This window comes from Capra hircus, chromosome 5 (assembly GCF_001704415.2).
Source record: "Capra hircus breed San Clemente chromosome 5, ASM170441v1, whole genome shotgun sequence".
In the NCBI taxonomy this organism is placed as follows: domain Eukaryota; kingdom Metazoa; phylum Chordata; class Mammalia; order Artiodactyla; family Bovidae; genus Capra; species Capra hircus.
The window spans coordinates 63852956-63876605 of record NC_030812.1 but is presented as its reverse complement, the minus strand read 5'-3'; the positions used below and the strand labels follow the sequence as shown (position 1 = coordinate 63876605).

At 38.8% G+C, this 23650-nt stretch overlaps 1 protein-coding gene across 1 annotated transcript in view; it reads right to left on the bottom strand.

The window, feature by feature from the left end:
* The window catches only part of UTP20 (UTP20, small subunit processome component), an 86922-nt gene that overhangs the window by 45457 nt on the left and 17815 nt on the right, over positions 1–23650 (bottom strand). Inside the window, exons 16-26 of the mRNA XM_005680513.3 lie at positions 20940–21090; positions 20210–20272; positions 19273–19431; positions 17713–17789; positions 16879–16958; positions 16271–16514; positions 10799–10984; positions 7163–7253; positions 6034–6119; positions 5132–5257; positions 1712–1878 (exon numbers count right to left, since the gene is read on the bottom strand). Coding sequence (XP_005680570.2) covers positions 1712–1878; positions 5132–5257; positions 6034–6119; positions 7163–7253; positions 10799–10984; positions 16271–16514; positions 16879–16958; positions 17713–17789; positions 19273–19431; positions 20210–20272; positions 20940–21090 — 1430 coding nt within the window. The remainder of the gene's footprint in view (positions 1–1711; positions 1879–5131; positions 5258–6033; positions 6120–7162; positions 7254–10798; positions 10985–16270; positions 16515–16878; positions 16959–17712; positions 17790–19272; positions 19432–20209; positions 20273–20939; positions 21091–23650) is intronic.

The window sequence follows — 23650 nt, the reverse complement described above, 5'->3', positions numbered from 1 at the left end:
ATAGTAGGTTTTACTATTATCACTTTATAGATGAGGAAACTGAGGAATAAGAGAGAATAAGAAACCCGTGAAAGAACAAAGTCTCTAAGCCCAATTCTTCCCCTATTTATACAATTCCTCAAAACCTGAGGAATTCCATTTTATTAATATTCCGTCTATCAACTTTCCACATTTTCCCCTCTGAGCTTTCATGGACTATGCTAATTTCAGCAGTTTCAAAGAAAATACCTTGCTATGTGATAAGCTCTTTAAAGGCTGAGAATCGAATGTTTTATTTCTCTTGCAGCTGCTTGCGAATAAGTAAAACAATAGTCCTTTATAAATGGGTGCCAAACTGATTCCATAACTTACTTAAAAGACTTGAATTGTTATTGCTTGAGCTTTACTTCAGACCAACTGGTATGAGATCATGAGCTTGCTGATTCACACACCTAAGTGGTTTATCCATAAAGGTATCATTTATCGCTACACTCTTACAACAGAGGCCATTGCACTGAACAAAACCTTTTGTATTTGTTAACAGCCAACTTTCTTCACAGGGCAATATTATACTGAATGAAAACTTTTTAAACAGCTATACTTATTATTAAAAAAACAACAAGCAACACATTACCCTACAAATAAATCTATGTTTGCCTAAAGCAAACCAATTATAAAATTGGAATAGAGGTATTGTAGTCAGGAAGATCTGGGTTTGAATCCCAGCTTCATCTGGGTTCAAATCCCAGGGCAAAGTACCTACCTCTCTAAGCCTGTTTCCTACCTGTAAAATGGCAACAAATAAATACTGAACCCTAATGTGGCTGCTTTAAGGGTCAACTGAGTTTTAGGTAAAGGAGCCTGTCATTAATTCTGGCACGAAGTAGATGCTCAATAAATGTTAGCCAGTATTACTTTTAATTACTAACCTCGCATACTGGAGAACATATGACAGAACATCACACTGTATACAGTTACTAACCCACTTTGTTTAGACTGTGAGGTTAAGAGCAGAGGTTATAAATGCTCAGTTTTCTATTTTCAACAGTGTCCAGGGCACAGGGGGTATTTGACAAATCATTATTTAGTAGGTGAATGACTCAGTGAAAGAATACCCGACAGGACAATTAAGATTCATTCTGCAGCATGCTTTAAGTTTCTAAGGAAAAACCTATTCATCATATATGTCTGAGAGGTACCACTTTTCAAGGGCTTGCTTTCTTGGTGGCTTGGGTTGGTAAAGAATATGCTTGCAATGTGGGAGACCTGGGTTCGACCCCTGGGTTGGGAAGATCCTCTGGAGAAGGAAATGGCAACCCACTCCAGTATCTGTGCCTGGACAATTCCCACGGAGAGAGGAGCCTGGCGGGCTACAGTCAATGAGGTCGCAAAGAGTCAGACACGACTGAGTGACTAAGCGCTTGGCACATGCTCTACAACTTGGCATCACTTTTCAAATGGCCAAAATGTACAACAGAAGCAGAAAATACACATTTTCTAATCAGGGGCTTATTAGCACAAGGCTGATGATAATCCCAAGAACATTTGTGAGGTCCACCTAATTCAATCAAAATTTAAATGAATTGCATGTCAGCAAAAGACCACCACTGAGACTGGGAGGAGCAACCAACCCCCTGACAAAGATGCCCAAGAGCGTAGGGGAACAGCCTGAGACGGCAGACGTCTGAACAGAGAATGTGCATTCAGAGCGCGGCAGGCAGTTGATACCTACCGTTCCTGAAGTGCTTCACAGGCTCAAACAGCAGGTCTAAGAATATCTCGATCTCTTCTGGCTGGGTCCCTGCCAAGAACCTCAGGACGATGGACATGCGGGTACCAGAAGCAGATTTCCCCTGAGTTTTACTTCCAGTCTTATTCTTCATTCGACCATACAAAATTCTAAAATGTCCAAGAAGGTTATTTGTTTGCACATTAATCCTAAAACATTATTTTTTTGCACATTAATCCTAAAACACAGTTGTTTTGTTTTCCTAGAAGGCTGGAATAGCAGCTCAACAGATTTATATGAATGTTTCTAAAACAGGGAAGAATGAAATAAAAATCAAATTTTTAACATGGAGATTTTAAAATAACAACAACAAACAAGGCAAAGGGAAGCAGGAAGAAGAAAATGATAAAGACAATGACTGGAAGCTGGTTCTTTGGAGGAGGGAGAAAAAGAAATAAAACAGGCAGGCCAGAGATAAGTCTCAATAAGGAAAAATGAAAACAGGAATATATAGATTAAAACGAAGTAAAACAAGAGTGCAACTATAAGTAAAACAAGGAAACTGGAAAGATTTCAATTAAATGGGCAATCTTCTGGAAAAAATCGACATCTATAAATAGTCAAAAGGAACCTAACAAAACCTGAAGAGATCATTAATCATGAGTAAACTTGGAGTCAACACAGTTTTACAGATGAATTGTTAAAACTTTCAAGGAAAAACAATCCCCATGATATAGTTCCACAGCAGGGAGAAAGAAGGAACTAGTCCTTTTTCAGGGATGGATCTAGAGGTTATCATACTAAAGTGAAGTTAAGTCAAAGACAAATATTATATGATATCAATTATATGTGGAATCTAAAAAATAATACAAATGAATCTATATACAAAAACTGACTCACAGGCACAGAAAACAAACTATGATTACCAAAGGGGAAAGAGATGGAGAAAGGGATAAATTAGAAGTATGGGTTAACAGATATAAACTACTATGCATAAAATAGACAAGCAATGAGGATCTACTGTATAGCACAGGGAACAACTATATTCAGTATCTCATAATAACCTAAAATGTAAAATAATCTGAAAAATATATACAAGTAATAATCACTGTGCTGTACACTTGAAAGTAACACAATATTATAAATACTTCAATAATAATAACTACATAATGGGGTGGTGGGGGAAGTCTACAACATTTCTGAAAACAGTACCCAGTGCTGCATTAAAACGGTATTAAAGCTGAATAAGGATTACTCCAGGAAGGCAAGAAAGAATCACCACTGAAGTCTATTAATACAGATCAATGGCTCATAGAAAAAAGTTAATATGATATTCAAATACATGTCAATAGGCATTCTAATAAAATTCAACAATCATTTAGAAAAAAACTAAATAACATAGTAATAAAAGCTACCTTCTTAGCGTGATAGAATTACTGACTTAACATAAAATATTTAAAGACAATGGTTTTCAAACTTTTTGATATTAGGATCCCTTTTTACTCTTAAAAATTACTGAAGAGCTTTTGTATATGTGACTTTTATCTATTAGTATTTATACATTTTTAATAAAAACTGTATTTTCCAAACCTGCCCCTCTCCAAATGAGAGAGACCAGAGGCATTGTTGTACATTTTTTTCCTCTCCAAATTTCTTTATTGCTTGGCTTATTAGAAGATAAACGAATCCTCCTATCTGCTTCTACATTCAATCTGTTGCAATATACTGTGGTTGAAGAAAATCCAGCCTTACACAGATACGCACTGGAGAAGAGGAACATATTTTATAAACTTTCAGATAATTCTTCTCAGATAATTGTGAATATTCCACTTTGATTCTACACCAAAGCTCAAGAAGAGGCAGTTTCTTAAAGGCCAGCTGCAAGGTGGAATCTAAAACCATTATCAGTGAACTTTGTAAACTCTGTTACATTAAAATCCATCTGTCTACTCTGCACTTTGAACAGATCTTGACCCATGAATGATTCTGTAATATGCATCAGTTACTTGGAAAACCTGATAAAAAATTCCATGGAAACCAATGAGCTGAAGAAGTGTTTTATGCATACCTCTCAATTCATACAGAATAATAAAGACAAGTCGCTCAGTCGTGTCCGACTCTTTGTGACCCCGTGGACTGGAGCCTACCAGGCTCCTCTGTCCATGAGATTCTTCAGGCAAGAATACTGGAGTGGGTTGCCATTTCCTTCTCCAGGGGATCTTCCCGACCCAGGGATCGAACCCAGGTGTCCTGCATTGGAGTCAGACACTTTAACCTCTGAGCCACCAGGGAAGCTCAATAAAGACAAGTACTCAAGTCTCAAGACTTAATAAGGGCAGTGAGTGAAACCAACTTTTAATTTTTAACTCTAGGTTTGTGGCAATGAAGAATGACTAGCATAGTTTGGAGCCACTGTCCTGATTCATGCTAAGCACCTGGAGTTTTATACATCATTGCTTTTGCCTGGTCAGCATAAACAGGAGCACAACGAGAAAAGGGAATGTCTTTATGAAGAAAGTTTTAACCTCGTGGATGTCCGAGAAGCATCTCTGGGACAGCCCCCACCAAGAAGGAGCAGACCACACTTTAAGACAAGAACAACTGTTCTAGAAACATTACTGTTAAATACAGTAGCTAGACAAGGATAACCACAACTACCACCACTCCAATTAATTCATCTAGGCTCTGTAGGGAATATGTAGATCAAATGACAAAACAGTGAAGAGGGTATTTATATCAGAAAAGAGAAGACAAACTTCATCCTACCACTACTGCCTAAGAGGCATGGAGTTTGTCTTCTGGTAGAGAAGACGGATAGTAAGAGGCCATGATGGATGATTAAGTACTATGAAGAAAGACTGTGGTGTGGGCTCTGAGAGGGGTGGTAAACGAGAGAGATGTTAGAGAAGCAGGTCTGGGCTAGGTCATACCAGGCCCTTACGGGAGTAGTAAGGACTCCATCTGTTGTTCTCAGTAAAATGGGACCTCAGAGGTTTTTAAACAGGGACTAACAAGCTGACTGATGATTGTTATTTACAATTATTTTTTGACCCAGAAAAATCCAGTAAAAACTATAATAAAGTTTTATACATGGTTAGTTTTTATATCTCATAATTCATTACCTATCAAACAAATGCATTATTTTTACTATTTCTCAATGGTTTAAACCTTAGAGAAATACTGGATTTAATTTTAATAGCACTATTAAAAAAACACAATGTCAAGATCTTTCCTCATATTAGGGACAAAATATTTAAAATAAGTCTCTATAACAATTTGACTTTCCCCAAAGAACCAATTATAAAAATGAATAAAATTCAAGATGAAATATTCCATTACAATTGCTGAAAGAATCCTAATACGATATTCACAACTGTTTTTGTGATCAATCCTTATGATCAGTTTTGAAAGAGTATAAATTACCTCATCAGAACAGGAAACAGCTCTACTCGGTGGGCTGCTTTCACCACTGCATTGTCTTCAGAAATGCTAAAATGCACTATCTCTTCCTTAAAGTTTCTGTCTTCAAGCAATCTTTGTAGGTTTTCCCTTTAAAAATAGAATTTAGCACGAATCATCACTTAATCAAAACTACTTTTTAAAAATATAATTGAGTAATAAATATACACATAAAAGAAATAGGCATTAAGAATATTTTACATCGTAGCTGACATCCATAAAAGAAAGTCTTCACACAAATACCTTCCCAAATGGCAAGTTTCAAATTTTAAAAGGTAAGAGGGATCATAGTGAAAGTGAAAGTGGCTCAGTCGTGTCTGACTCTTTGCTACCCCATGGACTATATGGTCCCTGGAATTCTCCAAGCCAGAATACTGCAGTGGGTAGCATTTCCCTTCTCCAGGGGATCTTCCCAACCCAGGGATCAAACCCTCTCCCGCACTGCACGTGGTTCTTTACCAGCTGAGCCACAAAGGAAGCCCCAGAGGGATTATAAGCGGTTAGTCAATAATTCAGCTGTTTAAAAAAGCATAATATGAAAGCTTTCTTCAGTTCTTGGAATGTAATTACGATGATCCTTAAGTAATCACCAAGATTTTAATGCCTTATATAAAGCAAGAAGAAATGACATAACCTCAACACATATTTTTCAATTAATATTCTCTCTCCTACCTTATTATCTATGAAGAGGCACTCTTAACAAACAAATATACTTCTAGTTTTCATTTCTTACCTGAAAATAGCATTATGATTACCTTAGAAAAGAGGGTTAATTTCCTGGGGCCTTTAAAAAATTATGAGGCTCTCTGGTAAAGAGAGTAAAAATAGCCCCCTAAACACCATTTCTTTAGCTTCAAATAACTTACCTGTAAGGGAGAATATGTGGATGTTTATATGTCATTATGCAATCCAGTGTTATTTTTTGTACCATCTGATCCTGATGTAGCAACAACTAGGAATGATATTTTATAAAATAAATGAATGAAGTCAAATATATACATGCCATCAGATAGTAATTTACTTTTACTAATTTGCTAAATTAAAATTCTTAAAATCTAAATTTTTAGATGTGGGTTAAAGATGATTCATGACAATAGCTTTACATTGTCCTGGAGGTAACATAAGATAAATAGAATGTATGTAAGGAACAAAACAAAAACACAACTCTGACACCTGCATCCCACATGCCAAACTCTCAGGTCTGTCTTTTGGCCAAGGCCAATTCCCTACAGGACTTTAGATTTACACCAACTGGATTGGTCCTGTAATGAGGGAAAGCTCTTATACCATGAAGGTAACCACAGTCAGTAAGATGCCAAGAAAGACCCAGCTCTAAGGCCTCTCTGATCAGTCCAGATCTTTGCTTCCTGTCGACAACTGAGAATTTTGACTTCTGATTTTATAAACAAGTTATATCTGAATTATAGACAAAATAAGGATAAATTCTGCCAAAATAATGTTTCATTTAAAAAATCTCCAAGTGAAAAGAGAAAATCTTATTTCCCCAGATGGCTAAGAATGACATCCCATGCTTTACTCTGCTTCTGACATCAGTTTTTTTTTTTCTTCTGCAATATTTTCTGGAATTCAAGGTCATATACTATAACTGCAACAGACTACTACTCCACCTACTTTCATTCAGTCTACCAGACCCTGAAACGCTAGGGCTCCATAAGGCTAACGTGCCTAGCAGTGAAAAGTAGCAGCTTTCTTGGCACAAACGCCTACTCCCTTCTCATGAGACAATGAACACTTTGCTACACCCACTGTTAACACAGCCAATTAATGTTTAGTCACCCTCAATTTCTTTAAAATCCACTAAATCAGTACTGTCTAAAACTGTTCCTCAAGGTACAGACAGTATCTGTTAGTTAAAAAATATATACTTAAAATGTAGAAATCAGCCCTAGTCAACAATTACTGAAAACCTGGGTAAAGAAAATGGTAGAAAAAAGTTCACAACTAACTACAGTGACAAGAGTTTATTTTACTTACCTGAAGATACAGCTCGTATAATTTGGATTCCAGATATAAGGCTCGTGGATTTGAAAACTTAGAGAAAACTTGCAAATGAGCAATTAACTGCCTAAAATGCAAAAAACAAACAAACAAAAGATAGAGAGAAAAACAGAAAAAAGAAAAACCAGATATAAAAACAGACATTATTTTCGTAAGATGACAGTATCTACCAATTTTATCTGACAAGTACTCTAAACATCTCAAATACACTTTCACGGTTAATTACACTAGCAAGTTTTAATTAGTTGAATTTAAGAAACCATTCTCCAGAAATTCTAAATCTCAGGCAGGCCTTTCCCCGAAATTCAGGCTCCCAACCTCAGAAAACCATTCAGGATGTGCTTGCTAGTTGCTAAGTCACTTCAGTCGTGTCCAACTCTCTGTGACCCCATAGACGGCAGCCCACCAGGCTCCCCCGTCCCTGGGACTCTCCAGGCAAGAACACTGGAGTGGGTTGCCATTTCCTTCTCCAATGCATGAAAGTGAAAAGTGAAAGTGAAGTCGCTCAGTCATGTCCGACCCTCAGCGACCCCATGGACTGCAGCCTACCAGGCTCCTCCATCCATGGGATTTTCCAGGCAAGAGTACTGGAGTGGGGTGCCACTGCCTTCTCTGCAGGATGTGCTTAGAATGGTTTAAATGAAACCAAATATAGAAAGAAAGTAATCAAAACACTAACATATTCCAAAATTGAACACAGATGATTTTTGGAATGATCCTTTTTTTTTCTGTCTAGTTTTTATGCAGTAGACAGGAAAGTGGAACATACTACGCTTCCTCACTTTCATATAACATAAAAACTGATGTCAGGCAACAGAGGTCCAAGTTTGGAAAACCATGGCTCTTGCTTACCAAGAAACAGAAAGATAGCACAATGTTCTGTGGTTGGAATTTAAACTTGAAGATGGGGTTGCCTTCAAATAAATGGTTCCATCAAAACAGAATGAGCAGAGAGCTTCCACTGCATTTACATGTTCAGCTTCCTAATACTTAAGACTCCGTGATGCTTTAAAAACACGTGAGAAAACTATTTTCCATGTATAATTTAAAAGAGGCATTAAAACTTAAAAAACTGAATGAATAAATTAAGATCTTGAGAGATGTTATTTGCCTATTTCAAGAACCTAAGCAGGGAGAAGTGAAGAGAGGTAGAAACCAAGCCACATGCGTGGTTCTGCCATTCTGAGCTGCTGACTTTGGGAAAAGTCCCAGAATGTCTCAGCATCTCATTCCTCATCTCAACAAAGAACAAGACTTCCAGCTTTTCTGCAGGACTGAATTAAAGAAAACAAGTTGTGGTACTTCAGTTCCTAAGAGTTTAGTGAACAACACATTTCTTTGCCTAAGAATAGGCAAAAAAAAAAAAAAAGCAAAACTGAAAGTCTTACTAGTTAATAAAGAGAAAAACAGCTGGAAATTATGACCTCTTTAGATACCGTAGAGAAACAGGGGTAAGGGAAGCACTATCATTATATTTAACCTAAATGCCTGTGATTAGTCTTACGTGTCAATCTAAGTTACCGTCCCAGCTGTATAACAAAACACTAATCTAGGCGTTGTGACGAAAATATTTTTGTACATGTGGTTAACATCCACAACCAGTGGACTTTAAATAAAGGAGATGACCCTTAATAATGTGGGTAGGCCTCATCGAGTCAACTGAAAGCTGGAAGAACAAAAACTGATGTTTCCCAGAAAAGGAATTCTGCCATAAGGCTGTCACATAGAAATCCTACCCTATGAATTTCACATGTAAGACTACAGCATCAAATCCTGCTCCAGTTTCCAACCTACCCAACAAATTCTCTGGTAAGCTCTGACTGATACAATGTCCCTGTAATTACTTATCACTGAGCCTTTGCAGTTTTACAAAACGTAATTTTAAAATCTACTGAAACATATATTCCTTCCCTCAACATTTACTAAGTATTTTTTATGTGCCATGTAGCCTTCAAGAGACAAACAGAAGTTAATTTACAGGTTCTCATTAAATACCTACCAGTGAGGGGTGTGTTCCATGGGTTAATAAAATTGAACTATGAATATACTGAGATGGCCCCCAGAAGAATGTGATTATACATTTACTTACACTTTCAATGCTGCTGAATGCTAGCAACATTCTAGGTTTGGCTACAAGGGGCAGGGAAATTAATCAAGACATGGAACTTGTCTTTAAAGAGCTTTAAATTTACATGGAAGATTTATTTAAAAAAAAATTAATATCCAAGGCAAGGAACAGCATCTGACCAGAGGAGCTGTTATCAAAGTTTGAAGGTGGGTAGATAATTAGATAACTTCAAAAGACAGGAAGAGCTTCACTGAAGAGGCAGTGTGAGAACTGCGCCTTGAAGTTATGACTAGAATTTCCCTTGGCAGCAATGAGGCAAGGGCACTGCAAAAAGAATGCTATAGCAAAGGTCCAAGGATAAGAACAAAAGATGTATGAGCACCTGAGTAGCTTATTCATTCACTCAGCAAACAAATATGAGGACAAACCCTTGGCCAGCTATTATGCTGAAGCACATGAAGACAAACGCAGCAATCTCTGTCTTAGGGGAAGTAGTAGGCGACAGAACACTCAGAGCTGTGGAAAGGCAGGAGCAGGGAGGCTGGGATGTGATCTTTCTCGCCCCTGTGCTTTATACACTATTTCCATCAGCCAGCATGTCCTGTGCCTGGTAAACTTGTTTCTCAGCTCCAAAGGTGATCTCCTCTTTGTAAAAGTCTTCCCTTTGTGGTAGAATTATTATTATTATTATTTTTTTTTTTACTGTGCTCCTGTAACTTCTTTAAAAACATTTCTATTAAAATATTTCACCAGGCATTAGACTGCTTTCAGCTCTGCAGAGGCTAAAGACCATTCATCTCTGTAGCTCTGCATTTAGCAGAAGAACCTCAATACAGCTGCTGAATGCTCGGCGAATAGATGACTCATGGGAAAGACTCAACAAGTGGGAACATGAGATTGAGATGCAAAGTGTTACAGTAACACAGCAGCACCAATCTGGTGAATCCCTGACACTTCAATTCAGACAATCTTTAAGTAAGCTGAAAGCACAGTCCCTTCTTTTTTCTAAGATTTCTAACAATTTAGGTAAATGAATAATCCAGAGAGCCAGAAAGAGAATATGACAGCATGAAAAAGCGAAGAAAGCCAAAAGTAATCAAGACAGAAGTCAAAAGACCAAGTTGAGAGTGCTGACACCCTTATTTATAAAAGAAAATATGTTCCATTCTGTGTTCCCCTAGCACACAAACATAATGTCCCAGTGCTATGAAAGCGAACGGCAAAGGTCAAGGCCATTTAACTGCTACAGGGCCCAGGGCTCTCATCTATAAAAAGGTGCTATAAGCAGATGATTCCAAAGTCCCTCAACTCTAACACACTGCAGCTAAACAAGAAAAAATAAAAAATAAGCAAGCAAAGAAAAAAAACTCAGAACACTGGCAGTTTTCTTTAGGCTGTAAAAGAAAATCCTGGGAAGATGCAGCAGTTTGGTAAATAATTATCTGAGTAATTTCATCTCATTCCTGGCTACTTCATAGGCGGTCACACGAGGTCTCTTCCTGCCCCTCCCGGAGCCCTGCATCTTTCAGCAACGCTGAACCTACTTTGCCGCAGCTCTTCTTGTCTTTTTCTTCTGTGAGGGCTCCTCTTGAGGCCCCAGCTCTTCCTCCAACTCGTCGTCGTCTCTGGTGGCAGTCTCCTCTTCTGCTTCCTCTATTGCCAGCCCTCTGCCTTTTCTTCGCAGATCCTGGGTTGGTGCGACCTGCAGATCTGCTGGGTAATACTCATTGCTACAGTGGAAAGAGATCAGACAGATATCCTAAACGCTTGTGACAAACGTGTGCCCCCAGTTCACAGACTCACACACAGAAGAAACGCCAGAGGCCCCTTAGTGGAGGTCTTCCACAATATTTAAATGCAGCCTCTCTTAGGGACCTTATTTGACAAGTCTATCACTAACTGCAGAAGAGAGCCTGCTTCATCGTTTACACTGTTGAGAATAACTGAAATGTCTATTTTGGACTAAGCTGAAATCGGCCTCCCTGTCTCTGGAACCACAACTCGGGGAGGAGTGTGTAGGGGTAGATTATATTACAGTATTTAGACCATGCTGTATGTGTATCCCAAATACATTGTTTTGAGGATGTCCTTTCAAAAAGAGTGCCACAACAAATTCCAGTCCTCCAGGTATGGCCTGGTAAGACAGGCAGGACTATCAGTTCTGTTGCTTTTGAGGGAAGTCACAATATGACAGACTCGAATGGAATGTCCAGGCAATGAAAATCAGCAATGCTTCATGTTTTGGCTCCTCTAAGCTTGTGCAGTTGGTATTCATATGTGTTATTGAATTCCATAGCTTAAATTCTGGTCCACTGTTGTAGGTAACTAATACTACCTTGAAGGCTATTGTTCAGTGCATTACTTTTGTGTCACTTTGGGTCATTAATCTAACAATTATAAATATGCTGTCTATTCTGTGCATGACGCTGGGTTATAGATGTGAGGAAACTGATCAGACTGACTTTGAAGTCCTCACTCAAAAATATGCTGACACATGTTTGAGGACAGCATCCTATAAACACACCTTAAAGAAATATACTACAGTTTAATACACTATACCACACCTGGAGGGCTGAGACACTACCAGGCTCAATGCTGTATTCTTAGCTAGCAGGCTCTTCCCCTTAATAAATTAAAAAAAAAAAAAAAAAAGAATGAATGAATGAAATGAACAAAGTTGCTCTGTCCTTTACAAACTGTACTATCACTATTTAAAAACATCCGTATTATACTCTCAACGCTCAGTTAACCAAATGAAGTATTTTTATAAATAAGACAGTTCATACAAAGCACTTATAAGAGTGTCTATAAGACACAGCAAGTAGTCATTAAATGTCACCTATTATTAAGATACTGTTTCTATTGTTAGTCATTCATTTCTGCTGCTGGTTTGGGGCTTCTCAGAAAATGTTTACAAGGGATTCACAGTTAGTACTAATATCAAATTATTTGAAAAATATTTAGAAGTATAAATGTATAAGCCCCCAAAAGAAAAAGCCTATAATGTATTTCAAAGCCAGATTTAAAGGTGACTCTTGGGTTTTCCATTAGTTTGGATCATCTATCAAGATATTGTTTATAGGTATTAAGTGCCAATTCACCTTAAACATTTTTTAAAAATTATATCTTTTTAGTCATTATCTTTTTAAACTCAGAGACTCACTTTCTGTTACAGCCTCCTCTCTCCATCCCCACCTCCACAGTACCTAGTCCTAATAGAGGTAGATGTTTACCTAAGGCTAAGGAGTAATTTATTTCTTTACAAAAAAACTTTAAAAAATCAACATGACAGGAACTTCATATCCTACTAACACCTTTAATACCAGCTTCCATGGGTACAGCTCCTTGAAATTCACAAAACAAATGATAAACATTACTTTACATGATCTTCAAAACAAGGAAAGGAAGCTAAATGTCACTGTTCCTGTTCTAGAAATAAATTAAAGCCCAAAGGGTGAAAAAGAGAAAATCATTACACTACTACCACCATATCTATTGACCTGTGTGCATCTTTGCTCGTAACCTTTCCCAGAATGAATTATTCATGCAAACCTTTTTATTTATGCATGGGATCCTTTCTCCCCTTACCTATTCAAAGACAGGGCTCTAGCGATTTTACCCCCTCCGGTGTGACTAGTTCCCCCCCCTTTTGGATCATTCACACCAGCATTACATACATAGAGACTGTTTAATTAAGTTAAACAGCAATACCACCAAAGGCCTTCTTTCCATTCCCACACTTCCTTCCACCTATGTCTGCTTCCTTTCTATAAGAACTGCCCATACTTGCCGTTTCCATTTTTCTTCTCCATTTTCTCTTAAGCCCATTTTAATCATACTTTCATCTCTATCAGATTAACCAAAACAACTCTTGTTAAGGTCATTCTAAAGTCAAAAGTCAACCCTTATTCTTCATCTAATTGATGTCTTAGAGATCTGATTCCACTGATTACTGTAAGAAATACTGAGTGGTTTTAGTTCTATTACTCTGTCCTGGACTCCTCTGCTGGTTCCTTAACCTCAAAATATTACAGTTGGTCCTTGGAAATCTTTTCTCCCTGCATTTACACCCCAGGTGTGACTTCACTCCCTATCTCATAATTTTAAAATCTATCCATATACTGATGAGTCTCAAATTTATTATCTTAAAACCAAACCTTTCCTTTGAACTTTAAACTCCACAATCAACTGTCTACTTGAAATCTCTACTTAGATGTCTGTTTAGTATCCCAAACTTAATATGTCTTTAACAAAACAAAACAAAACAACTCTTGATCTTCCCCACAAATCAGCAAACTTCTGTATTTCTTCCATCTCAGTCAATGGTAACTTTCTCCTTCCACTTGCTCAGGCCCCAAAAAACCTTATAGATATTCTTATTTTCTCCCGTTTTTCCTTACTGCATACCCCCCACCACTCACAACCCCTATCCTACATGTAATATTAGCAAATGCCTCAGGTTAATCTAGTTGCAATTCTTCAAAAACGTACCTTTTTAAATTGAAATCCGAAAAGTGTCCAGAATTCAACTACTTCTCACCATCTGCATTACTCCCACCATGGTCAAGTCACCATCGTTTCTTGCACAGATTTTTGCCATCTCCTCCCAACTCCCCTCCCCAGTCCCTCTGCTCTCACCACTTCTGTCCCACAGTCCATTCTCAAAACAGAAGCCAGAAAAATTCTCAAGAAAACATTCGTTGTATAATCCTTGTTTAACCTTCCCAAAGGCTTTCTATTCCACTGACAATAAAAACCAAAGTCTTTACTGTCACTTCAAAGCCCCTACACAAATTCATTCTGTTAAATTTTTTGCTCTCACCTCCAACTACTTTCTTCCTGGATCACCCTGCTGTTCCTTGAAAAGGCTGGCAGGCTGTGGTCTGTGGCCTGCCTAACCCAACCCTACACCATTTTCCCATGTAACAAAATAATAACGGAAAATTTACCTTTGATTGACTAGTACTGTTCTATATTTTGCACCCCTTATCTTTAGCATTTTAAAGCAATCTGACTCTCACAGAGCATATCTAGTCAAAGTAAAACAGTACTCCAGAAAGTTCTTGTTATTCTTTGAGAGCACATTCCTCAGCATCATGAGAAACATTCAAGAGGTTCAAAACAGAGTGGCTCAGTCATTAAGACAGTATGGTACTGGCACAAAGACAGAAATATAGATCAATGGAACAAAATAGAAAGCCCAGAGATAAATCCACACACCTATGGACACCTTATCTTTGACAAAGGAGGCAAGAATATACAATGAAGTAAAGACAATCTCTTTAACATGTGGTGCTGGGAAAACTGGTCAACCACTTGTAAAAGAATGAAACTAGATCACTTACTAACACCACACACAAAAATAAACTCAAAATGGATTCAAGATCTAAACGTAAGACCAGAAACTATAAAACTCCTAGAGGAGAACATAGGCAAAACACTCTCTGACATAAATCACAGCAGGATCCTCTATGATCCACCTCCCAGAATACTGGAAATAAAAGCAAAAATAAACAAATGGGATCTAATTAAAATTAAAAGCTTCTGCACAACAAAGGAAACTATAAGTAAGGTGAAAAGACAGCCTTCTGAATGGGAGAAAACAACAGCAAATGAAGCAACTGACAAACAACTAATCTCAAAAATAAACAAGCAACTTATGCAGCTCAACTCCAGAAAAATAAACGACCCAATCAAAAAATGGGCCAAAGAACTAAACAGGCATTTCTCCAAAGAAGACATACGGATGGCTAACAAACACATGAAAAGATGCTCAACATCACTCATTATCAGAGAAATGCAAATCAAGACCACAATGAGGTACCACTTCAGGCCAGTCAGAATGGCTGCAATCCAAAAGTCTACAAGCAATAAATGCTGGAGAGGGTGTGAAGAAAAGGGAACCCTCTTACACTGTTGGCGGGAATGTAAACTAGTACAGCCACTATGGAAAACAGTGTGGAGATTCCTTAAAAAATTGCAAATAGAGCTGCCTTATGACCAGCAATCCCACTGGTGGGCATACACACTAAGGAAACCAGAATTGAAAGAGACACATGTACCCCAATGTTCATCACAGCACTGTTTATAATAGCCAGGACATGGAAACAACCTAGATGTCCATCAGCAGATGAATGGATAAGAAAGCTGTGGTACATATACACAATGGAGTATTACTCAGCCATTAAAAAGAATACATTTGAATCAGTTCTAATGAGATGGATGAAACTGGAGCCAATTATACAGAGTGAAGTAAGCCAGAAAGAAAAACACCAATACAGTACACTGACACATATATATGGAATTTAGAAAGATGGTAATGATGACCCTGTATGCGAGACAGCAAAAGAGACACAGATGTATAGAACGGACTTTTGGACTCTGAGGGAGAGGGAGAGGGTAGGATGATTTGGGAGAATGGCATTGAAACATGTATACTATCATGTAAGAAATGAAGTGCCAGTCTATGTTCGATACAGGATACAGGATGCTTGGGGCTGGTGCACGGGGATGATCCAGAGAGATGATATGGGGTGGGAGGTGGGAGGGGGATTCAGGATTGGGAGCTTGTATACACCTGTGGTGGATTCATGTCAATGTATGGTGAAACCAATACAGTATTGTAAAGTAAAATAAAGTAAAAAAAAAAAAAAAAGAGTGGCTGGGGTTGAGTTACCTGAAAGTACTTTTAAGCCCTAGGCAGACAAAAAAACAACGAACAACAGGGCAAGAAATAACAAGGCCACTGTGCATTGACCTAAGTCAGTATGGCCTTTCTTACTTTGCAACCTGGAATTTTTTATTAAAACCATTTATGAGCTGGTTAGATTTTGATTCATGTAAGAACAAGTAAACACAACTAGTTTATTTGTTATCCATAGAGCCAGTGCTTTAGAGATGTGCTAGTGATTTGAAAAGAAGACAGATATAAGAACTCAGCCAATCTGGGAATTTCACTTTGTACCTTCTCTTCCTCACACCCTACTAGCGACATATTCCTAGGAAAGAACACTTACTTGATAAACCTCAAGAAAAGTGGGGAAAGCTCCCTGGACCGAGGCTCCACCCTTTCTGGAAATTTTGCCAGAGCTTGCCAGAGCAAAAAACGAAAATTGGTGTGGTCCAGTCTTTCCTGAAGGTCAGTTTTCAATGTCAACTGCTTGTGATAAAGCGCTCCAACGTTTCCTTCCTGAGTCTGCTCCCAATTTGCATCTCCAATGGACTTCTCCTCATCTCTTGTGTCATTCTGCAATGCTTTCTCTGAAAGAAAAAAGGTCATCATAACCACTAGAGAAATGTTACTAACAACATCTATGTATGTCTTCCAGTGGGAGAATTTCCTGCTCTAGTAATACAAGCAAACAATAAACCACATACAAAGGTTATTAAAGATAATCTACTTCTCATTTGTTTCCCAATTTCATGTGTAATTAAGCAGCAGTAATTAGGGAATTCCCTGGCTGCCTAGTGGTCAGGACTCTGCCCTTCCACTGCAAGTGGAACAGGTTCAACCCCTGGTTCAAGAACTAAGATCTTGCAACCCTCACAGCATGGCCAAAAAATAATTAAATGAACAATCTTTCCCCCGACCCCTCAGTTCTCTTCTTTAAATTCCTTTACATACCAGCATGTGTAGCTGCTTTTTCTAGATGCTCATAGTAGACTTTCCAAAACTGCTTATTTTCCATTTCATGTGCATAAGAACTAAGAGTAAAGATCATAAAACAAATATATAGTACAGGTCTTATTTTGAGAGATCTCATAGGGAAAAAAAAAAGTAAAAAAGGATATAATTAAAATATTAAGTTATCCCTGAATGTGAGTCATAAGCAACTTTTGTACTTCTTATTTTTCAAAATACTTACACTACTTAGAACTAATAGTTAGGCTTTTGAGAGGGCATATATAATATATTTCCAATCTGACAAAAAGGGTAGACAATCTGAAGACAAATGCCTACAAAAGAATAGATTTCTACAAATGAGGCACAACATATGCATTTTCATATGATTATGACAATCTTTTTTAGCATTAAAGGGTTTTGGATACTAGACAGCAAAGGTTTTAAGAAGTCTTATTTTAAAATTAAAGTTTGGCTCAAAGATTTTATATATATAAATAAAATTATGTATTAAAATTTTTACTTTTATTATATTACTGTTACTATAAAAAATTCAATAATACAGACATGCAACATAAAGTAAAAAAGAGAAAGTTCCTCAAAGTGATTTCAAAGCACAAAGAAATACATATAAAACATCTGACTTGTCAAACAGTTGGTATCAGATAGAATAAATTAATGTTTATCTTTTCTTCACCTTGTCCCATAATGTCTTTAAGGTAACTATAAATAGTATACACATCCAGTCATTTAAACTACACCCTGGAGTACAATACTGGCTCCATCATTCTGCAGTAATGAAAGCACAACAGCTTCATCCATTTCACCCAGGCTTACCTTATGAGTTCAATAACAGGATCCCAGAGAGCACTGAAGTTTACATACAACATGCCTAATAAGTAACGAAGTGGCACCTGTAATCATAGAGAACTAGTTCCGATCAGCATCAAAACGCAAATATCCTGACTTAGGACAACCTGAGGTTTGGAAGGAAGCTTGTGTTTTAAGAAAAAAACTTCTATGTATCAATACTGATTTCAGTTACAGTAATTTTCCTCCTCTCCCCAAAACGTCACTGGCTATTCAACAGAGAAGAATCACTAAAGCAAAAATAGTATTTGAACTCACTCCAGATGTTTATGCAGGAAGAATGTATCTGAATCAACAGATTTGACTCATGATTAAACTCACTCCTAACAAACACTGCTATCACCTGACAAGACAAAACATGAACAGTAATTAGGAAAGTACAGGTGCCTAAGAACCCAGAACAGTACTGTGAGTGGCAGCTGGGGCTTCATGAGCAGATATGTGAGTTCTTAAGACTATACATCAAGAGTTTAGTTCAGAGGACCTAAAGTCTTCTCAATCCCTTTTGGAATGATAACCATTGTCACCAGCATCCCCATGTGCTCAGGAAGCATCATGCAACATAGTAGTTTCATTGTTATTGGGGGGTGGTGCATGTATCTACTTTAGCATCAGAACCCTTTTCCAAGTGAAACATTACATAGGACATACAAAACAAGTTAGGGACAGAACTGCTCTGACAGAAACGGGAATGCCTCCACTTGGCCTTCTTCCCAAAGGGATCATGATATATCAAGGGTAATGGACAGAAAATGCCTCATAGAAAAGGTAGAGGGCTGACATCCTGCTGCATTGAAAAAATCGGGAGGTGAGTTGCTATTCAGTCGCTAAGTTGTGTTTGACTCTGCAACTCTATGAACTGCAGCACACCAGGCTTCCCTGTCCTTCACTATCTCCTGGAGTTTACTCAAACTAACGACCACTGAGTTGGTGATGCCATCCAACCAAGAGACTCTTCAAGAGTCTTCTCCAGCACCACAATTTGAAAGCATCAATTCTTTGTACCTGATTGTTAACTTGACATTGCTCCTCCTGCTGCTACCTACTATTTATCCTCACACGTGTGTGCTTAGTCGCTCAGCTGTGTCCGACTCCTTGAGACCTCACGGACTATAGCCCACCAGGCTCCTCTGTCCATGGGGATTCTCCAGGAAAGAATACTGGAGTGGGTTGCCATGCCCTCCTCCAGGGAATCTTCTCAACCCAGGGATCAAACCCAGGTCTCCTGCATTGCAGGCGGATTCTTTACCATCTGAGCCACCAGGGAAGCTCCCTTATTCTCACATACTATACACACTCAGGAGAAGGAAGGATAATAGAGTATTGTTACTATTGAAAAGGCTGCAGAGTCATTTAACTCAAAACACTGAACAGAGCTGGGAATTTATTTAAATTCTTTTTAAAAAGTTCTTTTTTAAAAAAACTCTCTCCACTTTTCTACTTGGTATACTTCCCTCTTTAAAAAAAAAAAAGCTAGCTAGGCAGATCTTAAAGTATAAATTAAATATTTTTTTAAAAGTGTTTTACCTCCTGTAATGGCCCATCAGGGACTGCAGACTGCACTACATCGTGCCTGAGTTTTCTCAAATGAAGAAGCTTCTCTCTGTAATCATTCACAGTGGCTGGCACGAGCTCTGCCTGGCGCAGTATAGCAAAAACAGACTGACGCTCTGAGAGCCCATCATCCTGAACAACCACAGGAAACCAAGAGGAAGGTCAGTGTTTTTATTTTCCAAAAAGAGTTATCAAATGTGCACAGAAGTCTAAAAGATAAAAACTGGCATATATTAACATTTTAAATTAAATAAGTAACACATTTTTGGAGTAAATGATTCTTTCTTCACACTATTTACTTTTTGGTCAGTAATTTATGTTAAAGGTCTAGCACAGGCGCGAAAAGTAAAAAAATCTCTAGACTGGCAACATTTATCAAAATAAAGCAAATGTATATATACTTTCACTGTATAATTCTACTTCTAAGTAGAAGTAATTTCTACTTCTGGAAGCAGTCATTCGTGTTACTGTACAGATATCTGTGTAACAATGTATACAGCAGTATTATTGGAAATGATGAAGACTACCAATAACCCACCTAAGCATCCAGCAAGAGAGAACTGGTTAAATACAACATTTTAAACAGTGGGGCACTATTCAAACTTTAAAAGAAATGAGGTAGCGCTGGAGGAACTGATATGGAAAACCCTGTGTGACACGAGTTGTTTAAATTATATAAGTATGTACTAAATTATATGCATATGTACAAAAGTCTAACAGTCACCAAGTAACTGGATTTTCAGTGATGGCCTTACTGAAAGGGCAGGAAAAAGAATTACAATTTTTTTTCTTCAAATTTTGTGATAGATATTTACATAGTATTTGAATTTTCTGCAAAATTATCATTTTAGGAAAAAATATATCATATTACATTTTTTTTTAAGTTATTCAAAATGAACAGTTAAAATACCTCCATTAATTCCGGAAGCCTAACCTCAAAGTGGTTTAGGATCCTTATTGTCAAAAGTCGAATCTACAGAAATTAAAAAGCATGTTTCAAACTCCAAAGTTGAAAAGCAAGAAGAAACTGACAGAGTCAATGAGAGCTAGAGTTAAGTTTCATGGAATTATAAACGATATACCTGCCACTTGTCAGAGTAGTACATGTTTATTCTATCTTATTTCATATTCTAACACCAACCAACACCTGACTCAAACGGTCCATGGGAAAATTAATGACCAGACTAGACTGAGAAGATAACGAAACCATAAAACCATGCTATTTCTTTGAACTATGACACTATAAGCATCTCTATAAATAAGTGCAAAGATTCTGACTAAACTTCTAATTCCACTGAAATTAGTGATCCTTATTTACAAGTAACATGTTCAGGTATTTCTATACACCTTAATGAGCAGCAGAATCACCTAGACTTTGAAAAATCGTATAGAGATTTTACTTCCACCCTATGCCTGCTGAATCAGAACTTGGGACTGTGGCGACCCAGAATCTATATTTTTAGTAAGCTCCCCAATTAATCCTGCTGTAATCAGCTAGTAGGTCAGTGTTTAGGAATCACGGCTTTAAACAAAAACCACCTCAAAGCAGCATTTTCTGATTAAGGAGCTCTGACAACCCTTGGCAATACAAATAAAAACAAAAGATGAGAGGCAGAGAATACACCACAAAACCATAGTACCTTGGATATACCAGTCGAAATGTTTGCTTGTAGCTTGGGAAATAATTCCATTAAAGCCTCCTCTGAAAGTGGCCCCCTGCAGCCACATAAGGATAATCTCTGATAATAGAGATCAGCCAACAGCAACACAGATGGCTCCAAAGGAAACGTTCTGCAACGAGATATTTATTAGACCCCAAGTGTGCCACACACCCCAAAGACGTCAGGCTATACTAGAAACCACAGAAGATTATCACTGACAGAAATGTAAGACAGAACAGGTAAAAATTATATGTGGACATTTAGCATCACTTAAGACATGAAGAATCTGAGGCTTAGCAATAGAGAGTCACAAGCTCAAGAACAGACACACAGCCAAGTGGAGGCAGAGACAGGATTATAATACTGTATTGTGACTAAAGTCCAATGCTGTCTTTTCAGCAATAAATGACAATGCCATATGAGAGGATGTGTAATATTTGTGGGGTGTTTTCCATGTCCCAGGCACTGAGTTACGAGGGAAGAGGTACAGAGCAGGGGCCGGCACACCAGCTCTGGGGTAGGGTAGTCAGCCCATCCGCATCAGCGATGGAACCCCAAATAAGCCACTTAACCACTGTGTACTATCCTCCAACAAATATCTATTGTCTACCATGTACCAGTGACTTTTCCTAGATATAGCAGGAAACCACAGAAAAAGTCCCTTATTCTAATAGCAGAACGTAGCTCACAAGTAAATAATTAATGACAGTGGTGAGGATGGTGGACAAAAACAAATTGGGGAAGGGAGGCTGGACAGAGAAGACTGGTGTGGGGGGTCGGGAGGGGTGGTCACGGAAGGCAAAAACTGAAGGAAGTCAAGAAGTGAGCTGCAGGACACCTGGAAGAAAAGCATTCCAGGCACAGGGAGCAGCAATGCCAATTCCCAGATAGGTGTGCCTGCCCCTGTGAGCAGAACTGAGGCAGCCACTCCAGCTGGAACAGGCTAAACGAAGCATGATGGGGGATGAGGTCAGAAGCCAGGGCTAAGATTACAGAGCCCCAAGGAACACCATGAGGACTGTGGACTTCATCCCGCAGGAGCTGGATACCATGAGAGCAGGGTTTCTCAACAGTGGCTCCACTGTCGTGTGGACCAGGGACTTCGCTGTAGGCCCGTCCTGTGCACTGCAGGACACTCCTCTACCCACCAGACCCCACTGGCAGCCCCCAGTTGTGACAATCAAAAAGTCTCCAGAATTGCCCCTGGCTAAAATTCAGTGTCAGAGGGTTGTTGGCAAAAGAGTGACATGTACTCTTTCAACTGAAAAGAATCACTGTTGATGCGTACAAAACGGACAGCAGCAGGGCCAGGATGGAAGCAAGGAACCTTGTTAGGAAGCTACTGTCATCACCAGATGAGAGATGGTGGTTCCCAACATAGCAGCAGTGGGTACTGAGCACCTAGGATTCTGGATTTACTTAAGAACGTTTTTTGGGTTGTGCTGGGTCTTCACTATTGCACGGACTTTTCTCTAGTTGCAGAGAATGGTCTACCCTAGTTGTGCTGCGCAGGCTTCTCATTACGGTGGCTTCTCTTGTGGAGCAATAGGCTCTAGGGCATGCGGGCTTCCATAATTACAGTTCCCAGGCTCCAGAGCACAGGCTCAGTAGCTGTGGCTTACGGGCTTAGTTGCTCCACAGCGTTTGGGATGTCCCCAAATCAGGGGATCAAACCCATGTCTCCTGTATTGGCAGACACGTTCTTTATCACTGATCCATGAGGGATGCCCCTGAATTTATTTGAGAGCTTTAGTTCTCCCTTTTATCATGTGAACAGTACTTCCAGTTCAGGGAGTTGTGAAGACTGCATTAATTAACACACAGAAAATACTCAGAAGAGTGATCAGCAGAAAATGAAAATACAATAAATGCAATTTGCACAGTTACCACTGCACTCAGGGTTTGATTCAATCTCTAGGACGGAAATACGGCTATTCCTTTCTGAGAATAAAGTGGAGATGAACTAACTCAAGGCTATTGAGCTGGTAAGTAGTAGAGACAAGGTTCAAATCCATATTGTCGTGGCTGTGAAACCTCTGGCTTAACAATAACCAGCCCACATCCAGCACAGAGGCCTTCACCTACAACTTGTACAACCGGAGCTTTCACCGCCACCCTCCAAGCTGATCCATTCCTGTTAGAGGTTTCCAGGCCTCTGAGGCTAAGAGCACCTGCCTGGGAGACCAGCTGGCCTTCTGCAGGGGACAGACAAACCCTACTCTGTTATGAGTGCCTTTCTGTTTCAAAACCTCCACAGATGCCTTAAATTCTTCCCACTAAAGAACACAGTGTGAGAAGTTTGATGATTTTAAAGAAACAGTGGTTGGGGGGCAACATATGTAATATGATAAGTAGGATGACAGCAAATTCTCTCCTTAAAGGAATTTAAGGCAATTCAATTAACAATAGAGACAGGGCTGCCTTGCCCAGATTGTATTATTGCAGTAAGTCTCCAAACTGGTCTCCTTTATCCTCCTTCAGTCTCTTCTCAATATAGCAGCTGGAGTGATCCTGCATCAGCCTGAGTCACTCCCCTATCAAAAAAAAAAAAAAAAAACCCGGGCTTTCCCTTTCACTCCCGAGTAAAGGCCCAAGCCCTGCGATGGCCAGAGGTCAAGCTCTGCCTGCCACCTCCACCTCTCCTATCACCTACTCTTGGCTCCGCTCAGGGACAGTGGCTCCCTGATGCT